Source organism: Aquarana catesbeiana, linkage group LG02 (assembly GCF_042186555.1).
Source record: "Aquarana catesbeiana isolate 2022-GZ linkage group LG02, ASM4218655v1, whole genome shotgun sequence".
Taxonomy (NCBI): domain Eukaryota; kingdom Metazoa; phylum Chordata; class Amphibia; order Anura; family Ranidae; genus Aquarana; species Aquarana catesbeiana.
In genome coordinates this window covers 37,978,196-37,997,508 of record NC_133325.1, presented here as the reverse complement: position 1 = coordinate 37,997,508, position 19,313 = coordinate 37,978,196, and the positions used below count along the sequence as shown (strand labels likewise).

Below are 19,313 nucleotides of genomic sequence, written 5' to 3'. Positions count from 1 at the left end.
AGTGACTCCTCCCCTCGTCCCACGTCCAATCACTGTCCAAATCTTGCCGCCTCAACCCCCGCAACATCTCCAAAATACGCCCCTTTCTAACCAATGACACCACAAAGCTCTTAATTCACTCCCTGGTCATCTCTCGCCTCGACTACTGCAACTCCCTCCTCATTGGCTTACCTCTACATAGTCTATCACCTCTTCAATCCTTCATGAATGCTGCTGTCAGACTTATCCACCTTAACAATCGCTCAGTGTTTGCTACTCCTCTCTGTCAATCCCTCCACTGGCTTCTGCTTACCCAACAAATTAAAGTGAAGATACTAACTACTTACCAAGCCATCCACAACTCTGCCCCGAACTACATCACTGACCTAGTCTCAAAATACCAATCTAATCATTCTCTTCGTTCTTCTTAAGACCTCCTGCTCTCTAGCTCCCTCGTCACCTCCTCCCATGCTCGCCTCCAGGACTTTTCCAGAGCCTCTCCCATCCTATGGAACTCCTTACCCCAATCTGTCCAATTATCTCCTACTCTATTAGCTTTTAGACGACCCCTGAAAACCCTTCTCTTCAGAGAAGCCTATCCTACCCACACCTAACAAATGTATTTTCATTTTCTCCATCTGATCATCCCCCACAGCTATTACCCCTTTTGTTCCACCTGACCCTCCCTTCTAGATTGTAAGCTCTAACGAGCCGGGCCCTCTAATCCCTCCTGTATTGTATTGTATTGTAACTGTCCTGTCTGCCCTAATGTTGTAAAGCGCTGCGCAAACTGTTGGCGCTATATAAATCCTGAATAATAATAATAATAACTATGGATTAATTGTGGAGAACAAGGTTATTGTTTAGTGTCACTCTCACAGGTCTCAGTACAGACAGGGCTGTACTCTGTGACAGAGGTGCGTAAGACTGGATGGGCAAAAATATAAAATGACAGGTTAACCAGCTCCCTTATATGTACAGTGCCTTGCAAAAGTATTCACCACCCTTGTTTTTTAACCTATTTTGTTACATTACAGCCTTTAGTTCAATGTTTTTTTAATCTGAATTATATGTGATGGATCAGAACTCAATAGTCTAAGTTGGTGAAGTAAAATTAGAAAAATATATACATAAAACTATTTTTCAGAAATAAAAAAACTGATAATTGGCATGTGCGTATGTATTCACCCCCTTTGTTATGAAGCCCATAAAAATCTCTGGTGCAACCAATTACCTTCAGAAGTCACATATATAGTGAAATGATGTCCACCTGTGTGCAATCTAAGTGTCACATGATCTGTCATTACATAGACACACCTTTGTGAAAGGCCCCAGAGGCTGCAACACCTAAGAAAGAGGCACCACTAACCAAACACTGCCATGAAGACCAAGGAACTCTCCAAACAAGTAAGGGACAATGTTGTTGAGAAGTACAAGTCAGGATTAGGTTATAAAAAAATATCCAAATCTTTGATAAACCCTAGGAGCGCCATCAAATCTATCATAAACAAAAGAAAAGAACATGGCACAACAGCAAACCTGCCAAAAGACGACCGCACACCAAAACTCACGGACCGGGCAAGGAGGGCATTAATCAGAGAGGAGCACAGAGACCCAAGGTAACCCTAGAGGAGCTGCAGAGTTCCACAGCAGAGACTGGAGTATCTGTACATAGGATGACAATAAGCCGTACACTCCATAGAGTTGGGCTTTATGGCAGAGTGGCTAGAAGAAAGACATTACCTTCAGCAAAAAACAAAGTGGCACGTTTTGAGTTTGTGAAAAGGCATGGGGGAGACTCCCAAAATCTATGGAGGAAGGTGCTCTGCTCTGATGAGACTAAAGTTGAACTTTTTGGCCATCAAAGAAAACGCTATGTCTGGCACAAACCCAACACATCACATCACCCAAAGAACACCATCCCCACTGTGAAACATGGTGGTGGCAGCAGGGTATGTTTTTCAGCAGTCGGGACTGGAAAACTAGTCAGAGTTGAGGGAAAGATTGATGGTGCTAAATACAGGGATATTCTTGAGCAAAACCTGTACCACTCTGTGTGTGATTTGAGGCTAGGACGGAGGTTCACCTTCCAGGACAGTGACCCCAAACACACAGCTATAGCAACACTTGAGTGGTTTAAGGGGAAACATGTAAATATGTTGGAATGGCCTAGTCAAAGCCCAGACCTCAATCCAATAGAAAATCTGTGGTCAGACTTAAAGATTGCTGTTCACAAGCACAAACCATCCAACTTGAAGGAGCTGGAGCAGCTTTGCGAAGAGGAATGGGCAAAAATCCCAGTGGTAAGATGTGGCAAGATCATAGAGACTTATCCAAAGCGACTTGGAGCTGTGATAGCAGCAAAAGGTGGCTCTAGAAAGTATTGACTTTAGGGGGGTGAATAGTTTTGCACATTGACTTTTTCTGTTATTTTGTCCTATTTGTTGTTTGCTTCGCAATAAAAAAAAAAAATCTTCAAAGTTGTGGACATGTTCTGTAAATTGAATGATGCAAATCCTCAAAAAATCCATGTTAATTCCAGGTTGTGAGGCAACAAAACACGAAAAATGCCAAGGGGGTGAATACTTTTGCAAGGCACTGTGTGACATCTGTGTGTTTAGCTGTTGTTTGGAATGCTCCTTTAAGTTAATTTTGGGAATGCCGAGGGAGCTGGGAATAATTTGGACATGTGTTTAGTAGCAAAGCCTGCAAACAATTCAATGTAAATCTTATTAAACTCAGAGCATATGTCCTGATGACTTTTCCTGGTGGGGAACGGCAGAAAATCTCACTTTGCAACATCAGACATTTACAGCAGATTTTTTTTGATTTTTATTGGGCGGAAAATGTCATTGTAGATTGAGGCTGAGAAAGAGCAGAGCTCTGACCTTCTGTGTGCTCCTTCCAGCAGGAAAACCGCAATAGAAATCAGATTTTCCTACTGACGGAGTTAGGGAGAAGCTGGATATTGTTTCCTGACATTGTCCAATATGAATTGATCCTCCGACACATTGTCCTCTATCACACTGCGAGGAATCACAATCTCAGCCACAGCACACTTGATGATTAACAGTGTATCAGCCTCCTAATTGGCTGCACTTACTATCAATCAAAATGCTGAGCCAATCAGTATGCATCTAAGCTATTTAGTAGTTTATGACTGCTCTTTTAATGCTCTGATGTTGGGCACACCAGTCTCCTTTCAAACCATTGAATGAAATGATCAATATTCTGATCACATCTATCAGTTATCGATTGTTTTTCATTACTGTTTCAATCATTATAACTGATTGTGAGGGACTGAATCAAAGATGTGAGCGACCAGGAGCCACTGGAGAAGTAACATTGGACAGTAAACTGATATTCCATGGAAGTAGCAAGTTTCCTTTAAAGGGTCAATCCAGCTAAACATGATATTTTAGTTATAGTTAGAGTCAGTCCATGGCTTGGATATTCCAAGAGAAGGATTTACAATGCACACAGCAGGTGTACAGACCTGGGAACTCCACACAGGGATGGTGGGAACCCCTCATAATGGGCACAGCAGGTGTACAGTCATAGGAACTCAGCACAGGGATGGTGGGAACCCCTCATAATGGGCACAGCAGGTGTACAGACCTGGGAACTCAATACAGGGATGGTGGGAACCCCTCATAATGGGCACAGCAAGTGTACAGACCTAGTAACTCAGCACAGGGATGGTGGGAACCAGGGGCGTTGCTAGGTCTGCAAAAGATCTGGGGCTAGAGCCCATAGCAGCGGTCACCAACCTTTTTGCAGGTCCTGGGGGGGGTTACACCGGTGGTAAGCAATTTTTCGCGGGCAAAGGCTGGTGATGGCATTTCAGTCATCATGGCACCATGGTTGATATGGTGTCAGGGTGATCGAAGTGCATTGTTTCTATTGTTACATTTTAATATATAATGAAGTGGTTCAACCCACCATAATGTCACTTGGCACATCTCCTGCCACCAGATGCAGCGTGTCACCTGCCATCGTCACCTATGACCAGATGCAGCTTTTTTACTTGCCACCATCACCTGCCACTAGATGTGGATTGTCACTTGTCACATCACCTGCCACCATTTGCAGATTGACACGTCACGTGCCAGCATTTGCAGATTGCCACTTGCCACGTCACTTGTTACCATTTGCGGATTGTCACTTGCCACGTCACCTGCCACCATTTGCAGATTGTCACTTGCCACATCACTTGTCACATCACCTGCCACCATTTGCAGATTGTCACTTGCCACGTCACCTGTCACTAGATGTGGGTTGTGACTTGCCAACTGATGTGGATTGTCACTTGCCATGCCAGCCAGTGCCACCAAATGTGCATTTTCGCTGCATTGGTAGCAGGCTGGCAGCACTGGTCAATTTAGTGAGGGCAGGAGAGCGGAGATGGGGGGCGGGCAGTGAGAGATGATGTCATCTCTCTGCTCCCCGCCGCACACCGCTCCCACACTGAAGTGGCCCGGCTGTGAGGGCGGAAGAGTGGTGACGTGGTACGATGTCATCTCTGCTCGTCCATCCGCTGGTCTCTCTCCTCTCATCCACCACCTCTAATGCAGCCTGCCCGCCGCACCTGCGACCCGCTGGTTGGGCAGGGACCCTGCGGCAAGAGACTCGGGGCTATGGGCTCCAGATTTGGGGCTACAGCCTCAATAGCCATCCCCTGGTGACGCCTATGGTGGGAACAACTCATAATGGACACAGCAGGTGTACAGACCTGGGAACTCAGCACAGGGATGATAGTAAGTACCCCTTATAATGGTCACAACAGATGTATAGACCCAAGTCTGTTTCTGCTTCTTCACTGTTTATTGTCCCGTCACAGACAAGGGGTGGCCTAACTATGTTGCTTAACTGCAGCAGTGAAAATTCAGGCCAGCAGCCCGGTCTCAGGATTGGATGGGCAGTCTGTGGGGGACAAGACCTGTAAAGGTTACTGAACTGCAGTCCACATCTTATAGTTTATGTGAGTTTTCCGATCTAGCACATCTACGTCTTTGTTATGTAGTCAGTGAGATTTATTATTCGATGGTAGAATTATGCCATCCCATAATAATGGGCTTCCTGTTCCCTAGGTGGCCTATGAGATGGACGATTACTACCACTCCATTCCTTGGTTGGAAGAGGCGGTCAGCATGTTCCGGGGGTCCTATGGCAGCTGGTTCACCGAAGACGAGGGGTCCCTTGAAGATGCTCTGGATTATTTGGCATTTTCCTACTACAAGGTACCTTAAAGCTGAAGTCCAGGCAGATATTAAAAAAACAAAAATGAATGCAGGTCTATAATAACTAATATATCATTGAATATATTTATTTAATGCAAGCAAGATAAGTAACTGAACTTGACCTGGTATCAGCCTCTTTTAGTCTCTGTACAGCAAAGCTCAGACTGGGGTAATGAAGGCCTCTTGAGCCCCCTCCCTAGGGAAAGAGAGCCTTGACTGATGGGGGCATGGCCAGGTGCCGGACAAGGGAAATGATTGTTAGAAACATGGGGGATGGGATGGGCCTGAGCTCAGGGAACGTGTGCCCCAGGGAATTCTGGGTCTTTCAGAAGAATCGGATGGAAGAGAGACATGTTGATAAGAGAAGACAGTAGAGTGACAAAGAGATGAGCTCCTTAATCTGCTGGTCCTCTGTCATTGTCCAGTTACAGGTTGGAAGAGGGATAAGAGCTGTAAGTGTTATTTAATTGTAGCAGAGAAAAATCAGTCCTCCTGTCCTACCATATTGGGCTGTACACTGTGGCACAGCTGTGTAAATCTCAGGACTGCATGGTCAGAAATACAAAATGTTTTGGTGGATAAAACAGCTCTCCTAGATTATGTGCCCCTTGTATATTTAGACATTTAACTGGTGTTTAGCCTTTAAGGGTATCTCCAGCAACACATAAAATCAGTCATTGGACTGCCTGTCCAGGAAATGGTTCCAGAGTCATGACGTTTCCGGAAATTTGTACCATTCTGGCATCGGCAATTCAAGCAAAGCTTTCAGAAGGTCTCTGTGAGGACTGCGGCTTCCAGTCAGTAGACTGTCCATAAAAATTAGGAACAATGGTCTGGCAATTACTTGACTGAGTTTGTTAAGGACCCTTGGGTGCAAGCCATCTGGTCCCATCTGGTCCCGGTGACTTATTAATGTTACGTTTTTCAAGTCTATTTCTAATTCTGTCCTCTGTTAGCCATGAGGGTGCTTCCTGTGACGTGTTTTGAAGATTAACATTACAGTCTTGGTTACTGAATCCCCCCATTACCCTTGTGAAGACTGAGGAGAAGAATAAATTCAAAACCTTCGCCATCTCTCCATCTTTTGTAACCAGATTAACATCATCATCCTTTTATTTCCTTCAAGCAACTTCTCCAGATCCAATGATGTAATGTCGATGCTGATATAATGATAAAGACTCTATGTAGCTTCTTCAAGACCCTTCTTCAGACCCAATGATGTAATGTTGGTGCTGATGTAATGTTGAAGACCTTATGTAGCTCCTCCAAGCCACTTTTTCAGATCCAATGATGTAAGGTTGATGCTGACGTAATTTTGAAGACCTTATGTAGCTACTCCAAGCCACTTGTCCAAAACCAATGATGTCATGTTGATGCTGATGCAACATTAAAGACCGTATGTAGCTCCTCCAAGCCACCTTTTACAGATCCAATGGTGTAATCTTGATGTTGATATAACATTGAAGATCTTCTATATCTTCTTCAAACTACTTCTTCAGATCTGATGATGTGATATTGATATAACACTGAAGACCTGATGTAGTACCTCCATGTTCCTCCTTTAGATTCAATAATGTCATTTTGATGCTGATATAACATTGAAGACTTTATGTAGCTCCTCCAAGCCACTTCATATCTAATGGTGTAATCCTCATGCTGATTTAACATTAAAGACCTTATGTAGCTCCTCCAAGCAACTTCTTCAGATCCAGTGATGTAATGTTGATATAACATTGAAAACCTTATGTAGCTCCTCCATGTCCCTCCTTCAGATCCAATGGTGTAATCGTGATGCTGATATAACATTGAAGACCTTATACAGTATATCTCCTCCAAGCTACTTCTTCAGATCCAGTGATGTAATGTTGATGTTGATATAACATTGAAGACATTATGTAGCTCCCCCATGTCCCGCCTTCTGATCCAATAATGTAATTTTGATGCTGATTTAACATTGAAGACCTTATGTAGCTCTTCCAAGCCACTTCTACTGATCCAATAAACTAACAAATTGGCTTGAAGAAGCTACATAAGGTCTTTCATTTGAAAGTTCGTAAAATTTTGTACAGACCTGCTGTTTGAATAGAATTCCAATAATTTTAAGGTTTTTAAATACAAAATGTATTATTTTTCCCCTCAACGAAAACCACATTCACAGTTAGAGTTTTCTTCATTCAAGAAAAATGTTCCATCCTTCTCAGATTTTCTTGTCACTATGGTCAAAAGCAAATGTCAACTTGACTGCAGCAAATCAATTACAAAAGAAAACAAGTCATCACCCTTCGGGCTACAGCAGTATTTTAGCTTTGTTAACACAGGCAGTAAAAAATTGAGGTTCAGCTGTGTTTTTCTTACCCCCCCGCTTTCCAGCCGCCTATATCCAGGGGGAACATGGTATCCGCTGGGGTGAGTACATGTTGCCACATTTAGCAATTTTAACTTGGCAGACAGTAATGCTGCTTGCCAAATATGCCAATTGCAGTTCGAGAGACAATAGGTCACCTATTTAAGGGTGTTCTACTTTTTTGGAATGGGGGTGGTTCACATGCAGTCTGGATATAATAAACTGGTAAAAGTTCATTTAGACCACCTTTAACAGTTAATTAACACCACTGGGAACATAATAAGCTCCACCTTGCTGAATCTGCAGGGCATTAGACCTTTTTCATTTTTTTACCTCCAGTGATAGTAGTGGGGCAGGAATTGGGGGTGCTGGAGCAGAAATAGGGGAATGCTAGTACTGGAGCAGTAGAGATGTACCAGGCCCCAGAACTAGCTAGACTTCCCAGAGGTGGGTGAGGACACTACTCTTAGTACCAGATGGCCACCTCAACTGGCACCACCCATTGTGATAGGTTCCTTTAAATAGCCAGCAGCAAGTCTGGAGTAAAGATGTCAGCTCACTGGGCACAATGGCTTGAAGTTACACTCGTGAATTCAATAGAGATATTGTATATGATCTCTGTAATGTAAAGAATTCAAATCATCCTCAACGGCAGGGTCTGGCAGCCACATGTTAAATATTGGACATGTGTCAAGGAATTTCTGCAGCTAAAAATGTCTCCGACATGTCTTCAAAAATGTCTTCGATTTTTTCTGATGAATCACATTTTTCTGATATTCTTTGTTGCTGCTGAAATGTAGAGGCACTGGTTTTCCCTGGGCTGTAGAGGTATTATTACACTAGGACACTGCTTTGCTCCCAAACCTCATCTCAGTAGGGCCAGTATTGGGCAAAATGGTCAGCGGGAATGAAAATGTACAGCTTCATTGGTCAGTACAAGAAAAACCAAATGCCCCACTGTTGGTGGTCAGTGGGAGCAAAAATTCCCAGTGTCATTGATAAGTGCAGCCATTCTCAACCAGGGTTCCATGGAATAAAGGGTCCCTACAAAGGTTTTCAGGGGTTCCTTGAGCGGAGTCTGATTGACCCCCTATTTGATTGGTCCTCGGGCCAATGCCTCTTGGCAAAGCCAGCAGCATGACACAAATGATCTTTTTACTGTATGTTGCAGGGTTGTAGTCTTCCTAGTGAACACACCATCCCCACCGTGAAACATGGTGGTGGCAGCATCAGGTTGTGGGGATGCTTTTCTTCAGCAGGGGCAGGGAAGCTGGTCAGAGTTGATTGGAAGATGGATGAAGCAAAATACAGGGCAATCTTAGAAGAAAACCTGTTAGAGTCTGCAAAAGACTTGCGGCTGGGGCGAAGGTTCACCTTCCAGCAGGACAACGACCCTAAACAGACAGCCAGAGCAGTGGTGTATTTAGGTTTTGTGCTGCCCTAGGCCTGACTAAGCTTGCGCACCCCCTAATTCAAATATGACCCACCCCTTCCTGTCAAGGCCACACCCATTTCTTTTTAAGATCCGCCCTGTCATCTTCATTGGAGGAGGACAGAGGGACGCCGCGGGAAGAGGACAGAGGGACACCACAGGAGGAGGACAGAGAGGCATGCGGCATCTTTTCATTTGGGGGGTAAGGGGATATGTGCTAGTTGCTTTGGGAGGGGAGGATCAGACCCCCCCACTAGCACATATCCTCTCCCCTCCCAAAGCAGCCAGCACATATCCCCTTACCCCCCTCCCCTCATCCATGTGGGAATCTGTTATCTGCCCCCCTTACACAGACCTCAGAGCAGCAGCGCGGCTCATGCACTGAAGTCATGTCCCTCCTCTGTGGCTCCTTCTCCTCCTGGCTGTGTACACTAGAACAAGGAGGAGGAGCTGAGGAGTGTGTGTGACTGACAGTGGGGAGAGAGGTGGCGTCTGCTACGGAAAGTCGATCGCGGCTTGTGGGACCCCAGGCAGCAGATGTCCTGGGTGCCCACGCTAGCGCACCCTGTATGGCCAGTTACCGAAGCTCAGTGCCGGAACTTGTTGTGGGCTCTGGGACAGTGGCGTCACTAGGTTTGGTGTCACCTGGAGCTGTAAAAATTGTGTCATCCCCCCTTAATTTTTTGACTGGAGGCCCAGCGTTGGAGCTCATTGTGGCGGTCAATAAGGCCTAGAGGATATCAGGTTAGGCACTTCCTAATGGCTCAGTCCCTGGGAACAGTAATGGATAATGGCCAACAGGCTCTCTTACCAGGCCCGGTGAAACTGCAACAGTGATCCCTCCGGCTGGACGTTCACTCACTCTGGGTTGCCCAGGCTGACTCTGGTCAGTAGTGTAGCATGTCTGTACCCTGGCAGTGGCTTTATCTTTATCCCCCTCTGGTGGTGCAGTTACAGCGTGGCTCTCTCTCTGGTGGTGTGGGTACAGCGTGGCTCTTTGGTGGTGCGGGTACAGCGTGGCTCTCTGGTGTTGTGGGTACAGCGTGGCTCTCTGGTGGTGTGGGTACAGTGTGGCTCTCTGGTGGTGTGGGTACAGCGTGGCTCTCTGGTGGTGCGGGTACAGCGTGGCTCTTTGGTGGTGCGGGTACAGCGTGGCTCTCTGGTGGTGCTGGTACAGCGTGGCTCTCTGGTGGTGCGGGTACAGCGTGGCTCTCTGGTGGTGCGGGTACAGCGTGGCTCTCTGGTGGTGCGGGTACAGTGTGGCTCTCTGGTGGTGCAGGTACAGCGTGGCTCTCTGGTGGTGTGGGTACAGCGTGGCTCTGTAGTGGTGCGGGTACAACGTGGCTCTCTGGTGGTGCGGGTAAAGCGTGGCTCTCTGGTGGTGCGGGTACAGCGTGGCTCTCTGGTGGTGCGGGTACAGCGTGGCTCTCTGGTGGTGCGGGTACAGCGTGGCTCTCTGGTGGTGCGGGTACAGCGTGGATCTCTGGTGGTGCGGGTGCAGCGTGGCTCTCTGGTGGTGTGCGTACAGCGTGGCTCTCTGGTGGTGTGGGTACAGCGTGGCTCTCTGGTGGTGCGGGTACAGCGTGGCTCTCTGGTGGTGCGGGTATAGCGTGGCTCTGTAGTGGTGTGGGTACAGCGTGGCTCTCTGGTGGTGCGGGTACAGCGTGGCTCTCTGGTGGTGCGGGTACAGCGTGGCTCTCTGGTGGTGCGGGTACAGCGTGGCTCTGGTGGTACAGGGGTACATCGTGGCTCCCTCTCTGGCTTCCCCCAGCACAGCACTCTCTTTTTCTCCTCCCCAGCAGAGTGCATGCATGCTGGGGGCTGTAGCATGTCTGTGGACACACAGGGGCGTCACTCTTCAGGGACTACTTTTCCCATGATGCCCCCAGAGTCTTCTGATTGGCCCTCTGCTGTGGCCAAGTATGGGGTGAGAAACAGCGGTCAGGAAGCTGGGCGGCGGCACAGGGAAACCAATTAGAGCCGCTCTCTCTCTCTTTTCTCCCTTCGGCTGACAGAAAGGGGAGGGGGGGCGAGCGGGGGAGATACACAGACAGCCCCCATCTCTCCTCTCCCTGTCACAGCGCTGCTCAATTTACCAGAGAACTCCCCCGCTCGCCCCCCCTCCCCTTTCTGTCAGCCGAAGGGAGAAAAGAGAGAGAGCGGCTCTAATTGGTTTCACCGTGCCGCCGCCCAGCTTCCTGACCGCTGTTTTCCTCCCCATGATTGGCCACAGCAGAGGGCCAATCAGAGACAGAATCACAGATTTACGGAGGGGCGGCTTGACGGCTCTTAAACTACTTTCTAGCCCCCTCCGCACCCGGGACGCCACGGCACTGCTAAGCAGTATTCGCTGTACTCCCCAGATGGTGGCCCTGCTGTGCGGGAGTCAGGAAGAGGGCGCCGCTGCTGTTTTCGGGGGGGGGGCAGCTTTTTGCCGCCCCCCCGCACAATGCCGCCCTAGGCCTGGGCCTTGTTGGCCTAGGCCAAAACACAGCACTGAGCCAGAGCTACAATGGAATGGTTTAAATCAAGGCATATTCATGTGTTAGAATGGCCCAGTCAAAGTTCAGACCTAAATCTAATTGAGAATCTGTGGCAAGGCTTGAAAATTGCTGTTCACAGACCTTCTCCATCCAATCTGACAGAACTTGAGCTATTTTTCAAAGAATGAGCAAAAATGTCCCTCTCTAGATGTGCAAAGCTGGTAGAGACATCCCCAAAAAGACTTGCAGCTGTAATTGCAGTGAAAGGCGGTTATACAAAGTATTGACTCAGGGGAGCGCCATACAAATGTACCCCACACTTTTCACATATTTATTTGTAAAAAATTTGGAAAACCATTTATCATTTTTCTTCCACTTCACAATTATGTTCAACTTTGTGTTGGTCTATCACATAAAATCCCAATAAAATACATTTACGTTTTTGGTTGTAACATGACAAAATGTGGAAAATTTCAAGGGGTGTGAATACTTTTTCAAGGCAGTGTATAATCCTTCCTGAGGGCCCCTGACCTAGCCTAAACAGCGTCATCAGCAGCCCATTTCATACTTTCCTCAGTCCGTACAGCAATGGACCCCAATAGCAGCATCACCCAGCACCTTTTTTTAAATTCAAGTAATGTTCCCATCTTGAGGTTAGAAGAAGTAAGTGTCCAAACAACAAATACCTTTTAACTCTTTACCAGATCACAGTTGACTTACATAAATAAATACATCCCTCCAGACATCTCAATGGTGATGGCATATTCTTTAGTTACAAACAGAGAAAAGCAGAGATGAGAGTCCTTGAGCAGCCCATACCTATGGGGGCTTGCCAGAGCCCTACAACCCATACCAAAGGGATGTGAGTAGTCCCAACAGTCCTGCACCTCTCCTTCCATCCCAGAAGCTACATGATTAAAGATTACACCTTCACATGCCTTGGACCTTGCTACACTACAGGGTTCCCAACATCTAGTGGCCAACTCGGGAAACTAGACTGGCCACCTCTGTGCACCTACCCCACACCCCGTATCCTGACTTCCTTACTCGGCAGAGTCTGGCTCCTGTAATTTTGAGGCAAAAGAATTACTAAGTGCCGACCAAGCCTGGATGGCACTGAACTTCTGACAGCCATTTTTCCTCTTTTGATGCCTCCAGCAGCATCTGTATAAGTGTTTGCTCTTAAAAAATTGCTATCTTAGTGTCCCACCTCTCGCTCTTTGTTCATCAATCACCATAGAGGGATGACATGAACCTCAAATAGAGAAAGCCTTACTTACCCATCGCTATAAAGCCTAAAAGTCTGCATTCCATAAATCCTTCATATCATTTTACATTATGTGCAGCAGAACGTGACCATACCTGACATTTACAGAGCTGTTGGATGTTACAGATCTAATTACTTCTTCCCCAACCGCTTGCTGGAATAAGGATCAGCCAATCAGCAATTTGGACTAGGCGCTTAGAATGTGGAATTATTATTCTCTCACAACCTCAGATCTGGCTTGCAGTGTGAAGCATAGAGCAATCCTGGAGAATTTTTATTTTAACGTAGCCAAATCATTTTTTTTTCCTCTACCAGTCTCTAGATACAGTATATAGCCTGGAATTTATTATATTGAAATTAAATTTTCTGTTGGGGAAGGAAAAAAAAACCCATCCTTTTCAGGTGAACTGTTGACTGTTCAATCATTTTGTGAAATGCTATGTAGGACTCTTACCCGCTTCTGTCCTGTATATAAGAAAACCTGCCATGCTCATGATGGAAGTGCATGGCATGCTCAAGAGGGAAGGTGTGCCTGTTGTAAACACATAGCCAATGCGTTGTAATGGGAAATGTTGTATAATGGCATCCCTCTTGGTATGCAAAACCCTTGCCAAGTATCTCAAATAATTAAGAGATAAGCCTAATGCCCTGTACACATGACCGGTTCTCCCGTCGGAATAAAGTCTGAAGGTTTTTCCGACGGAATTCCACTAAACCTGTCTTGCGCACACACGATCACACCAAAGTCCGACCGTCAAGAACGCGGTGACGTACAACACGTATGACGGGACTAGAGAAAGGAAGTTCAATAGCCAGTAGCCAATAGCTTCCGTCTCGTACTTGCTTCAGAGCATGCGTCGTTTTTGGTCTGTCGGAACCGCATACAGACGATAGGAATTGGTTCCATCAGAAATATTTAGAACATGCTCTCTTTCTAGGTCCATCAGGATTTTCGACGTAAAAAGTCCAATGAGGAATACACGATGAAAAGCTCCGTCTGACTTTTTCTGTCCACTCGTGTGTACGCGGCATAATGGACAGCTCTGAGAATGCCTGCCATTTTAGTAGAAATACTGTGCATTGCAAAGGTTAAATGCTTGGGGAAGAGCATAGCTCCCAACTGTCCCTGATTTCGAGGGACTGTCCCTGATTTGGAGCAATGTCCATCTGTCCCTCTTTCCCCCCCTCATTTGTCCCTCATTTTGATCTGATCTATATAGTTGTATAAAAAATGCACTTTTTATCTTTCAAAAAGTGTTTCCCAGTGCTAAACCTTTCATGCCATTTCTAAATTGCTGGATTTGTAAATTTCATAAAGCCAATATAAAGGAATAGTAGTTGAAAAAAAGCTCTTGTGGATTTAATTAACCTTTTTTTGGGGGTTAATTCTCCTTTAAGGGGGTGTGACGGGGGGGGCGTGTCCTATGCCTACATATGTTTGCTAGTAGGTGTCCCTCATTTCCATCTCGAAATGTTGGGAGGTATGGAAGAGGAATAAGTTGTTATCCTTTGTGTTTGACCCTTGCAGTGCAGGGAGGGGGGGCTTTTTACAAGCATTTTAAATGTGTATTGCAAGTCGTTTTACAGCTTCAGGTGTCTTTGTTTAGCCAATAGAAAGCACTAGGGGAGGAGAGGGAGAGGAAATTAGGGGTGGAGAGCTGCTATTTGCGCAGGAAATGCTTGTAAATCAAGTCAGGCGTTTTTATTGCATTCTATGGGCCCAAAAATGCTTGTAATCTGCCAAAAAGAAGCTCATGTACTTTTTTGAGCGACAGGTGCTTTGCTTTAGGCGACAGAACACTCAGATGTGAACACGGGGCTATTGAAATGAATGGGGTTTGACTTGTTGAGCATTTTAGAGTTACAAGCTTCAAGTAGAAAAATGGCTCAGGTGTGCACGGGGCCTGAAGTTCCAGGTAAGTGCATTCCTGTGCATGTTCCTAGTTCTCAGACCACACTTTCAAATCATAGAAATAGCCATCTTTGGTGATCTCACACAGACTGGAGGCTCATTCATGAAATAAATCTTTACAGTCTGGTGGGTTATGTCCATTGCTGACATCAGTCAAGGTTCACAGTAGCAACATCTCCCCGCTTTAGTTCTTGGCTCTCTTGCCACCAATGTTGAGTTTGGGTGTTCCCCACCACCTTTGGTAAGTTCTTTAGCCACCCAGTTGGAGTTCATCCACATTTTCCTTGGTCCATAATGCCTCATTCTATGGAATCTTTCTTCTTGGCTTCCTCTGCTTAGTATTTTTCTGGTGCACCCCCCTGTCCTCCTGCTCCGCAGTTTCTTCAGCAAGGTTTCTCCACTAAGGTTTCTCCACTGATTCATATGCCTACATCAGCAGCCACTTTATAGACTCAGGCATAAGAGTGCGGATGAGAACACTGTTGTGTGAGTTGGTATCGGCACACTATCTCAGCAATCTGTGAAAGCCTCAAGTTGTCCATTGTAGAGTTTGGTAGCTCAGGGGAGTTATGGATTGACCTCAGTACTACCCTTGTTTGTTGTTCCCTGCTGGAACTTTGCATGCCTTGACCCCTGCTATGTTTCCAGATGACCGTAATGACAGACCTCACCTAGTTGGAAAATTATCTTTTTGCCTGGCTAGGTATCAGATGCTACCAGCATGGCCATCACAGGGACTGCAATCTAAAGCAGGCCATAGACGAGTCGAAAAAACATACGAAATTCATAGCAATTGTCGAATCGTTCGTTTTTCACATCATTAATGTGCCAGCTGCAACATGCGATTTTCATGCCGCAATCAAAAGTACCTGATCCAACATGCTGTTTTTTCTGTTTTGTTTTTTTAATACAAGCAATTGATGGCACAATCGTATAAGCTATTTTTGTTTTTCGATCAACAGAACTTTCTATTTTCGACTCCTCTATGACCTGCTTTGAAGTGCAGTCCCTGTGTTGGCCATGCTGGTAGCATCTGACACCTAGCCAGGCAAAAAGGTTGTTTTTAGGTACCCTAGCCACATGGCTTTGGTGAAGACCAGATACTTCCAGAGTCTGTACATTGGTGTAATTACCAAAGCAGACATGCATACCTGAGAACTCTGTTTTACCATTAAAGCAGTAGTAAACCTGCAAGACCAGGGCATAATGTGCTAGTATGCATTACATACTAGCACATTATGAAATGCTTACCGTGTCACCACTGACAGAGCTTCAATCTTCACCCGGTTATCCTTCCGGGTTCTAGGGATCCAGCCTTCTGATTGGCCATCCGATCATGTGCACGGGAGTCGCGGCACGGAGCTTTGAATGGATGGTACAGGTATGCTGTCCCTTCAGAGCGCATGCGTCGGTGACGTCACCAGCTGCATGCAGTGTGAATATCTCCTAACCAGTGCAAATTTAGGAGATATTCACAGTACCTACAACAAAGGTAATGCCGCTCTTCAAGCCCTGCGGATCATGGAAAGAAAAATCTTCCACCCTTGATGAAAGCCAGGTGCAGACTGTGCACAAGTCTGAGTGAACAAGAAAAAGAAAACCCCGGACTGCTGCACTCTGAAACGATCATCTTTATTCCATCATAAAAAAACCAACGCGAGTCATCGAATACAGTCAGGAGATAGCAATAGCTAACGCGTTTCACATGCAATGATGCTTACTCATAGCTGACAGTACCTACAAGTTAGCTTTATTTTGGGGCTCACCTGTAGGTACAAGTTAAAAAAAAAGACTTTACTACCACTTTAAAACAGAAGTCTAATTAGAAATACAAAAACACAGTCTCCCCCCCCCCCCATAACATACAGTAGTTGTATTATTTGTTGATCCTGCCAGTAGATCTGTTTTCCACTTCAACAGTCTAACATTGCTGTTCGTTCTACATTGAAATCACATAGGAGCATTGTTACCCTTCTGGGAGTCTGCACCAATGCCCCCCCAACGGGGCTCCTAAAAAAAATTGTAAAAAATTAAAATATATAAAAATAAAAAACGACTGACACTGTCCATTGCCCTACTGACACCAACCTCTGCTCTACTACCACTGTCCACTGCCCTACTAACACTGTCCATGTTTTTAATACATTTGGGGTGCATACCGTAATGCAATAGGCTGCGCACACCTATGGAGAGGAAATAAATCCTCCTACATAAATTGTACCTGTTTATCTGCAGCCATCTTTCCCCTACAGCCTTTCAAAGTGCAGAATTTGCACAGGATTTCTCAGCTCTGAAAAGCAGGGGGCGGAGAGCTGACGTTACATCAGTGAGGAGAGCTCTGAGAGCTGATTGGAGGGAAGGGACATAATTGGAGGGAAGGGACACCCCCCCCCCCCCCTTCACACAGCACACAGGAACAGAGCTGAGACTGTCAATCAGCTGGAGATCCTTCCCCTGTCACCATTTTTCTTTTGGTGTCAGGAAAACTTGTCAGAAGAGATTCATGCTGATAAAAAAAGGAATGAAGCAGCAGACAGAAATGACACGCTGTGCTCTGGAGTGGGAAAAGTACACACTATAGAGGGATATGGTTTGTTCATATTTCATGTCCGAGGTGTACAACCACTTTGATTCTACTGAGATAAGGGACTTGTTTATGGTGTCTGGTTCACAAGTCTGGCTGAGCAGAATTATTTTAAAAGGTAATGTATGTCTATGTATGTTTTCCAACTGCCTTTACGTGCCGTTGAATTTTTCTTTTTTACTTCAGTTTGATCATGAACTTTTACAACTTTTTTTAAACTGAAAAAAAAAAATTGGACCAAGAGTGATAACCCTGGGAAGATAACAGTGTGGAATTCACCTGAGAATTTAGACACATGAAAAGCTTTTCCATCTGGCATGCTCATTCCCGAACATCATTTTTGGTCAGTGACGCCCATCCATTAAAGTTGTGGAGGCACTGGAAGGGGGTGGCCATGAATTCTGCACCCCAGGAACTCGTTGGAAGTTGCACATTGGGGCCCTCAAGGCAATCTGCAAGGTATACGATTGAGTGGGTTCCCTCTGGATCAGCCTTTCTCAACCTTTTCAACACAGAGGAACCCTTGAAAGTTTTTGATCTCAGGGGATCCCTGCTAAAAATTCCTATATCTACAACTCATTACACATCAGTGGGAAGAATGCTGCTTACACTTGTGGCCATTGGGAAGAATTACCCCCTTACAGGCAGCTAAAAAGATCAATGTTGTCAGTAGGAACTTATCTGAGAGGCAGAAATTGCTCATTTCTCAACGAACCCCTGGCAACCTCTGGAGGATCCCTAGGGTTTCATAGAACCCTGGTTGGAAGCCTTGCTCTTGGAACTTGCTTGCTGTATCTGTACTTTTACCACCTTTAAAGTGGGTGTAAAGTCATATTAAGAAAAAAAAAAAGATACAGTTCAAAGGAAAGGAAATGTATTTGCCAATATAGATTAGTGGAAATAAAAGTATTGCTCGGTCCATATTTTATATGTAGTACCCTGATGTTTAGGCAAGGTTGCTCATAAATTTACCTGCCAGGTATAGTTGCCTTGGCCAATTCTGAGGGATCAATTGATTTCATCCGAAGTCTGGAATTGCTGCACTTCTCTCTTCTGTCACTAGATGGTCGGGTATAAGACAAGGGCATTGCAAGGACAGATTAGGAATGAATGGGGTATCTCAGTCAATGGGCAGGGATTTTCCTTGGGTCCCTTGGCCTTCTGGGAGATCCTTTTTTTTTGGGTGAGGTCAGGTGATCGGGGTTCTGTGCCACCTGGACAGCTGTCTTGGTGGACGTGTGTTGTGCTGCCTGGGCTGCTAGGCCAGAGTTTGGGCCTATCCCAGGCACATCTGGCTGCTAGGCTGTCTGAGGGCCTACCCAGAAGCAAGAGAGCAGCGTAGGGTTGGGATTGTGGCATGCAGTCCAACAAGAAGTGACGATTCTGCTGGCTGGAGAACCTGTGGTGTTCGGAGGTAGAGAGGAAGCTGTCGCCACTAAGGGACCATCCACCATGTTACCAGGGATCACCGTGAGTAGCTGAAGCAAGTACCAGAGCAGTATTCTCACCAACCGTGGACGGTGAAGAATCGGGAAACTTCAGCAGGTTTCCCAAACCAGGGACCAAGCTAGTGGAGGTGATGCTTGAGCAGTATCTGGAGTGCCAAGCCATGGACCCAGCAGGGAAGCAGGTGTGGCGCTTGAGGAAGATACCAAAGTAAGAAGATTAGAGGAGCTCACGGGATTCAGTGGCAGTGAATCAGCAAGTCTAGTGAGAGAGAGACTGGGTGCTCAGTGGGCTCAGAGTCTACAAGAAGTGACTGTATGAAAGTAAAGGAGTTTGTTACAACTTGGGTTAGGAACTGTTCTAAGACTGTTGCCATAGGAGACGGCGCTCCTACACATGCAGATGTGGTGTCTTGCTGAATGCCTTTCCCTGCATGGCTGTCTACCTGTAGAAGTCTCAGAGTCTGCTAATTAACATTGCAACTACCTAAGAGTGTCCTGACTCTAACGCTCTCTCCTACTGTTCTGTTCAAGAGAAAATAAAATCTCTTTGCATTCAAGAAGTGTCTGGCACCCATGAATCTACCTCACATTACACCCACTATGCCTTGCAACCCACTCTATATA

The 19,313-nt window shown here is 45.9% G+C and overlaps 1 protein-coding gene and 1 long non-coding RNA gene across 2 annotated transcripts in view; one reads left to right on the top strand and one right to left on the bottom strand.

Moving 5' to 3' along the window:
* P4HA3 (prolyl 4-hydroxylase subunit alpha 3) overlaps positions 1 to 19,313 on the top strand; it is a 105,587-nt gene that overhangs the window by 49,902 nt on the left and 36,372 nt on the right. Inside the window, exon 4 of the mRNA XM_073612803.1 lies at positions 5,070 to 5,219. Coding sequence (XP_073468904.1) covers positions 5,070 to 5,219 — 150 coding nt within the window. The remainder of the gene's footprint in view (positions 1 to 5,069; positions 5,220 to 19,313) is intronic.
* Positions 1 to 19,313, bottom strand: part of LOC141126811 (uncharacterized) — a 35,985-nt gene that overhangs the window by 9,874 nt on the left and 6,798 nt on the right. The gene's annotated exons all lie outside the window — the stretch shown is intronic.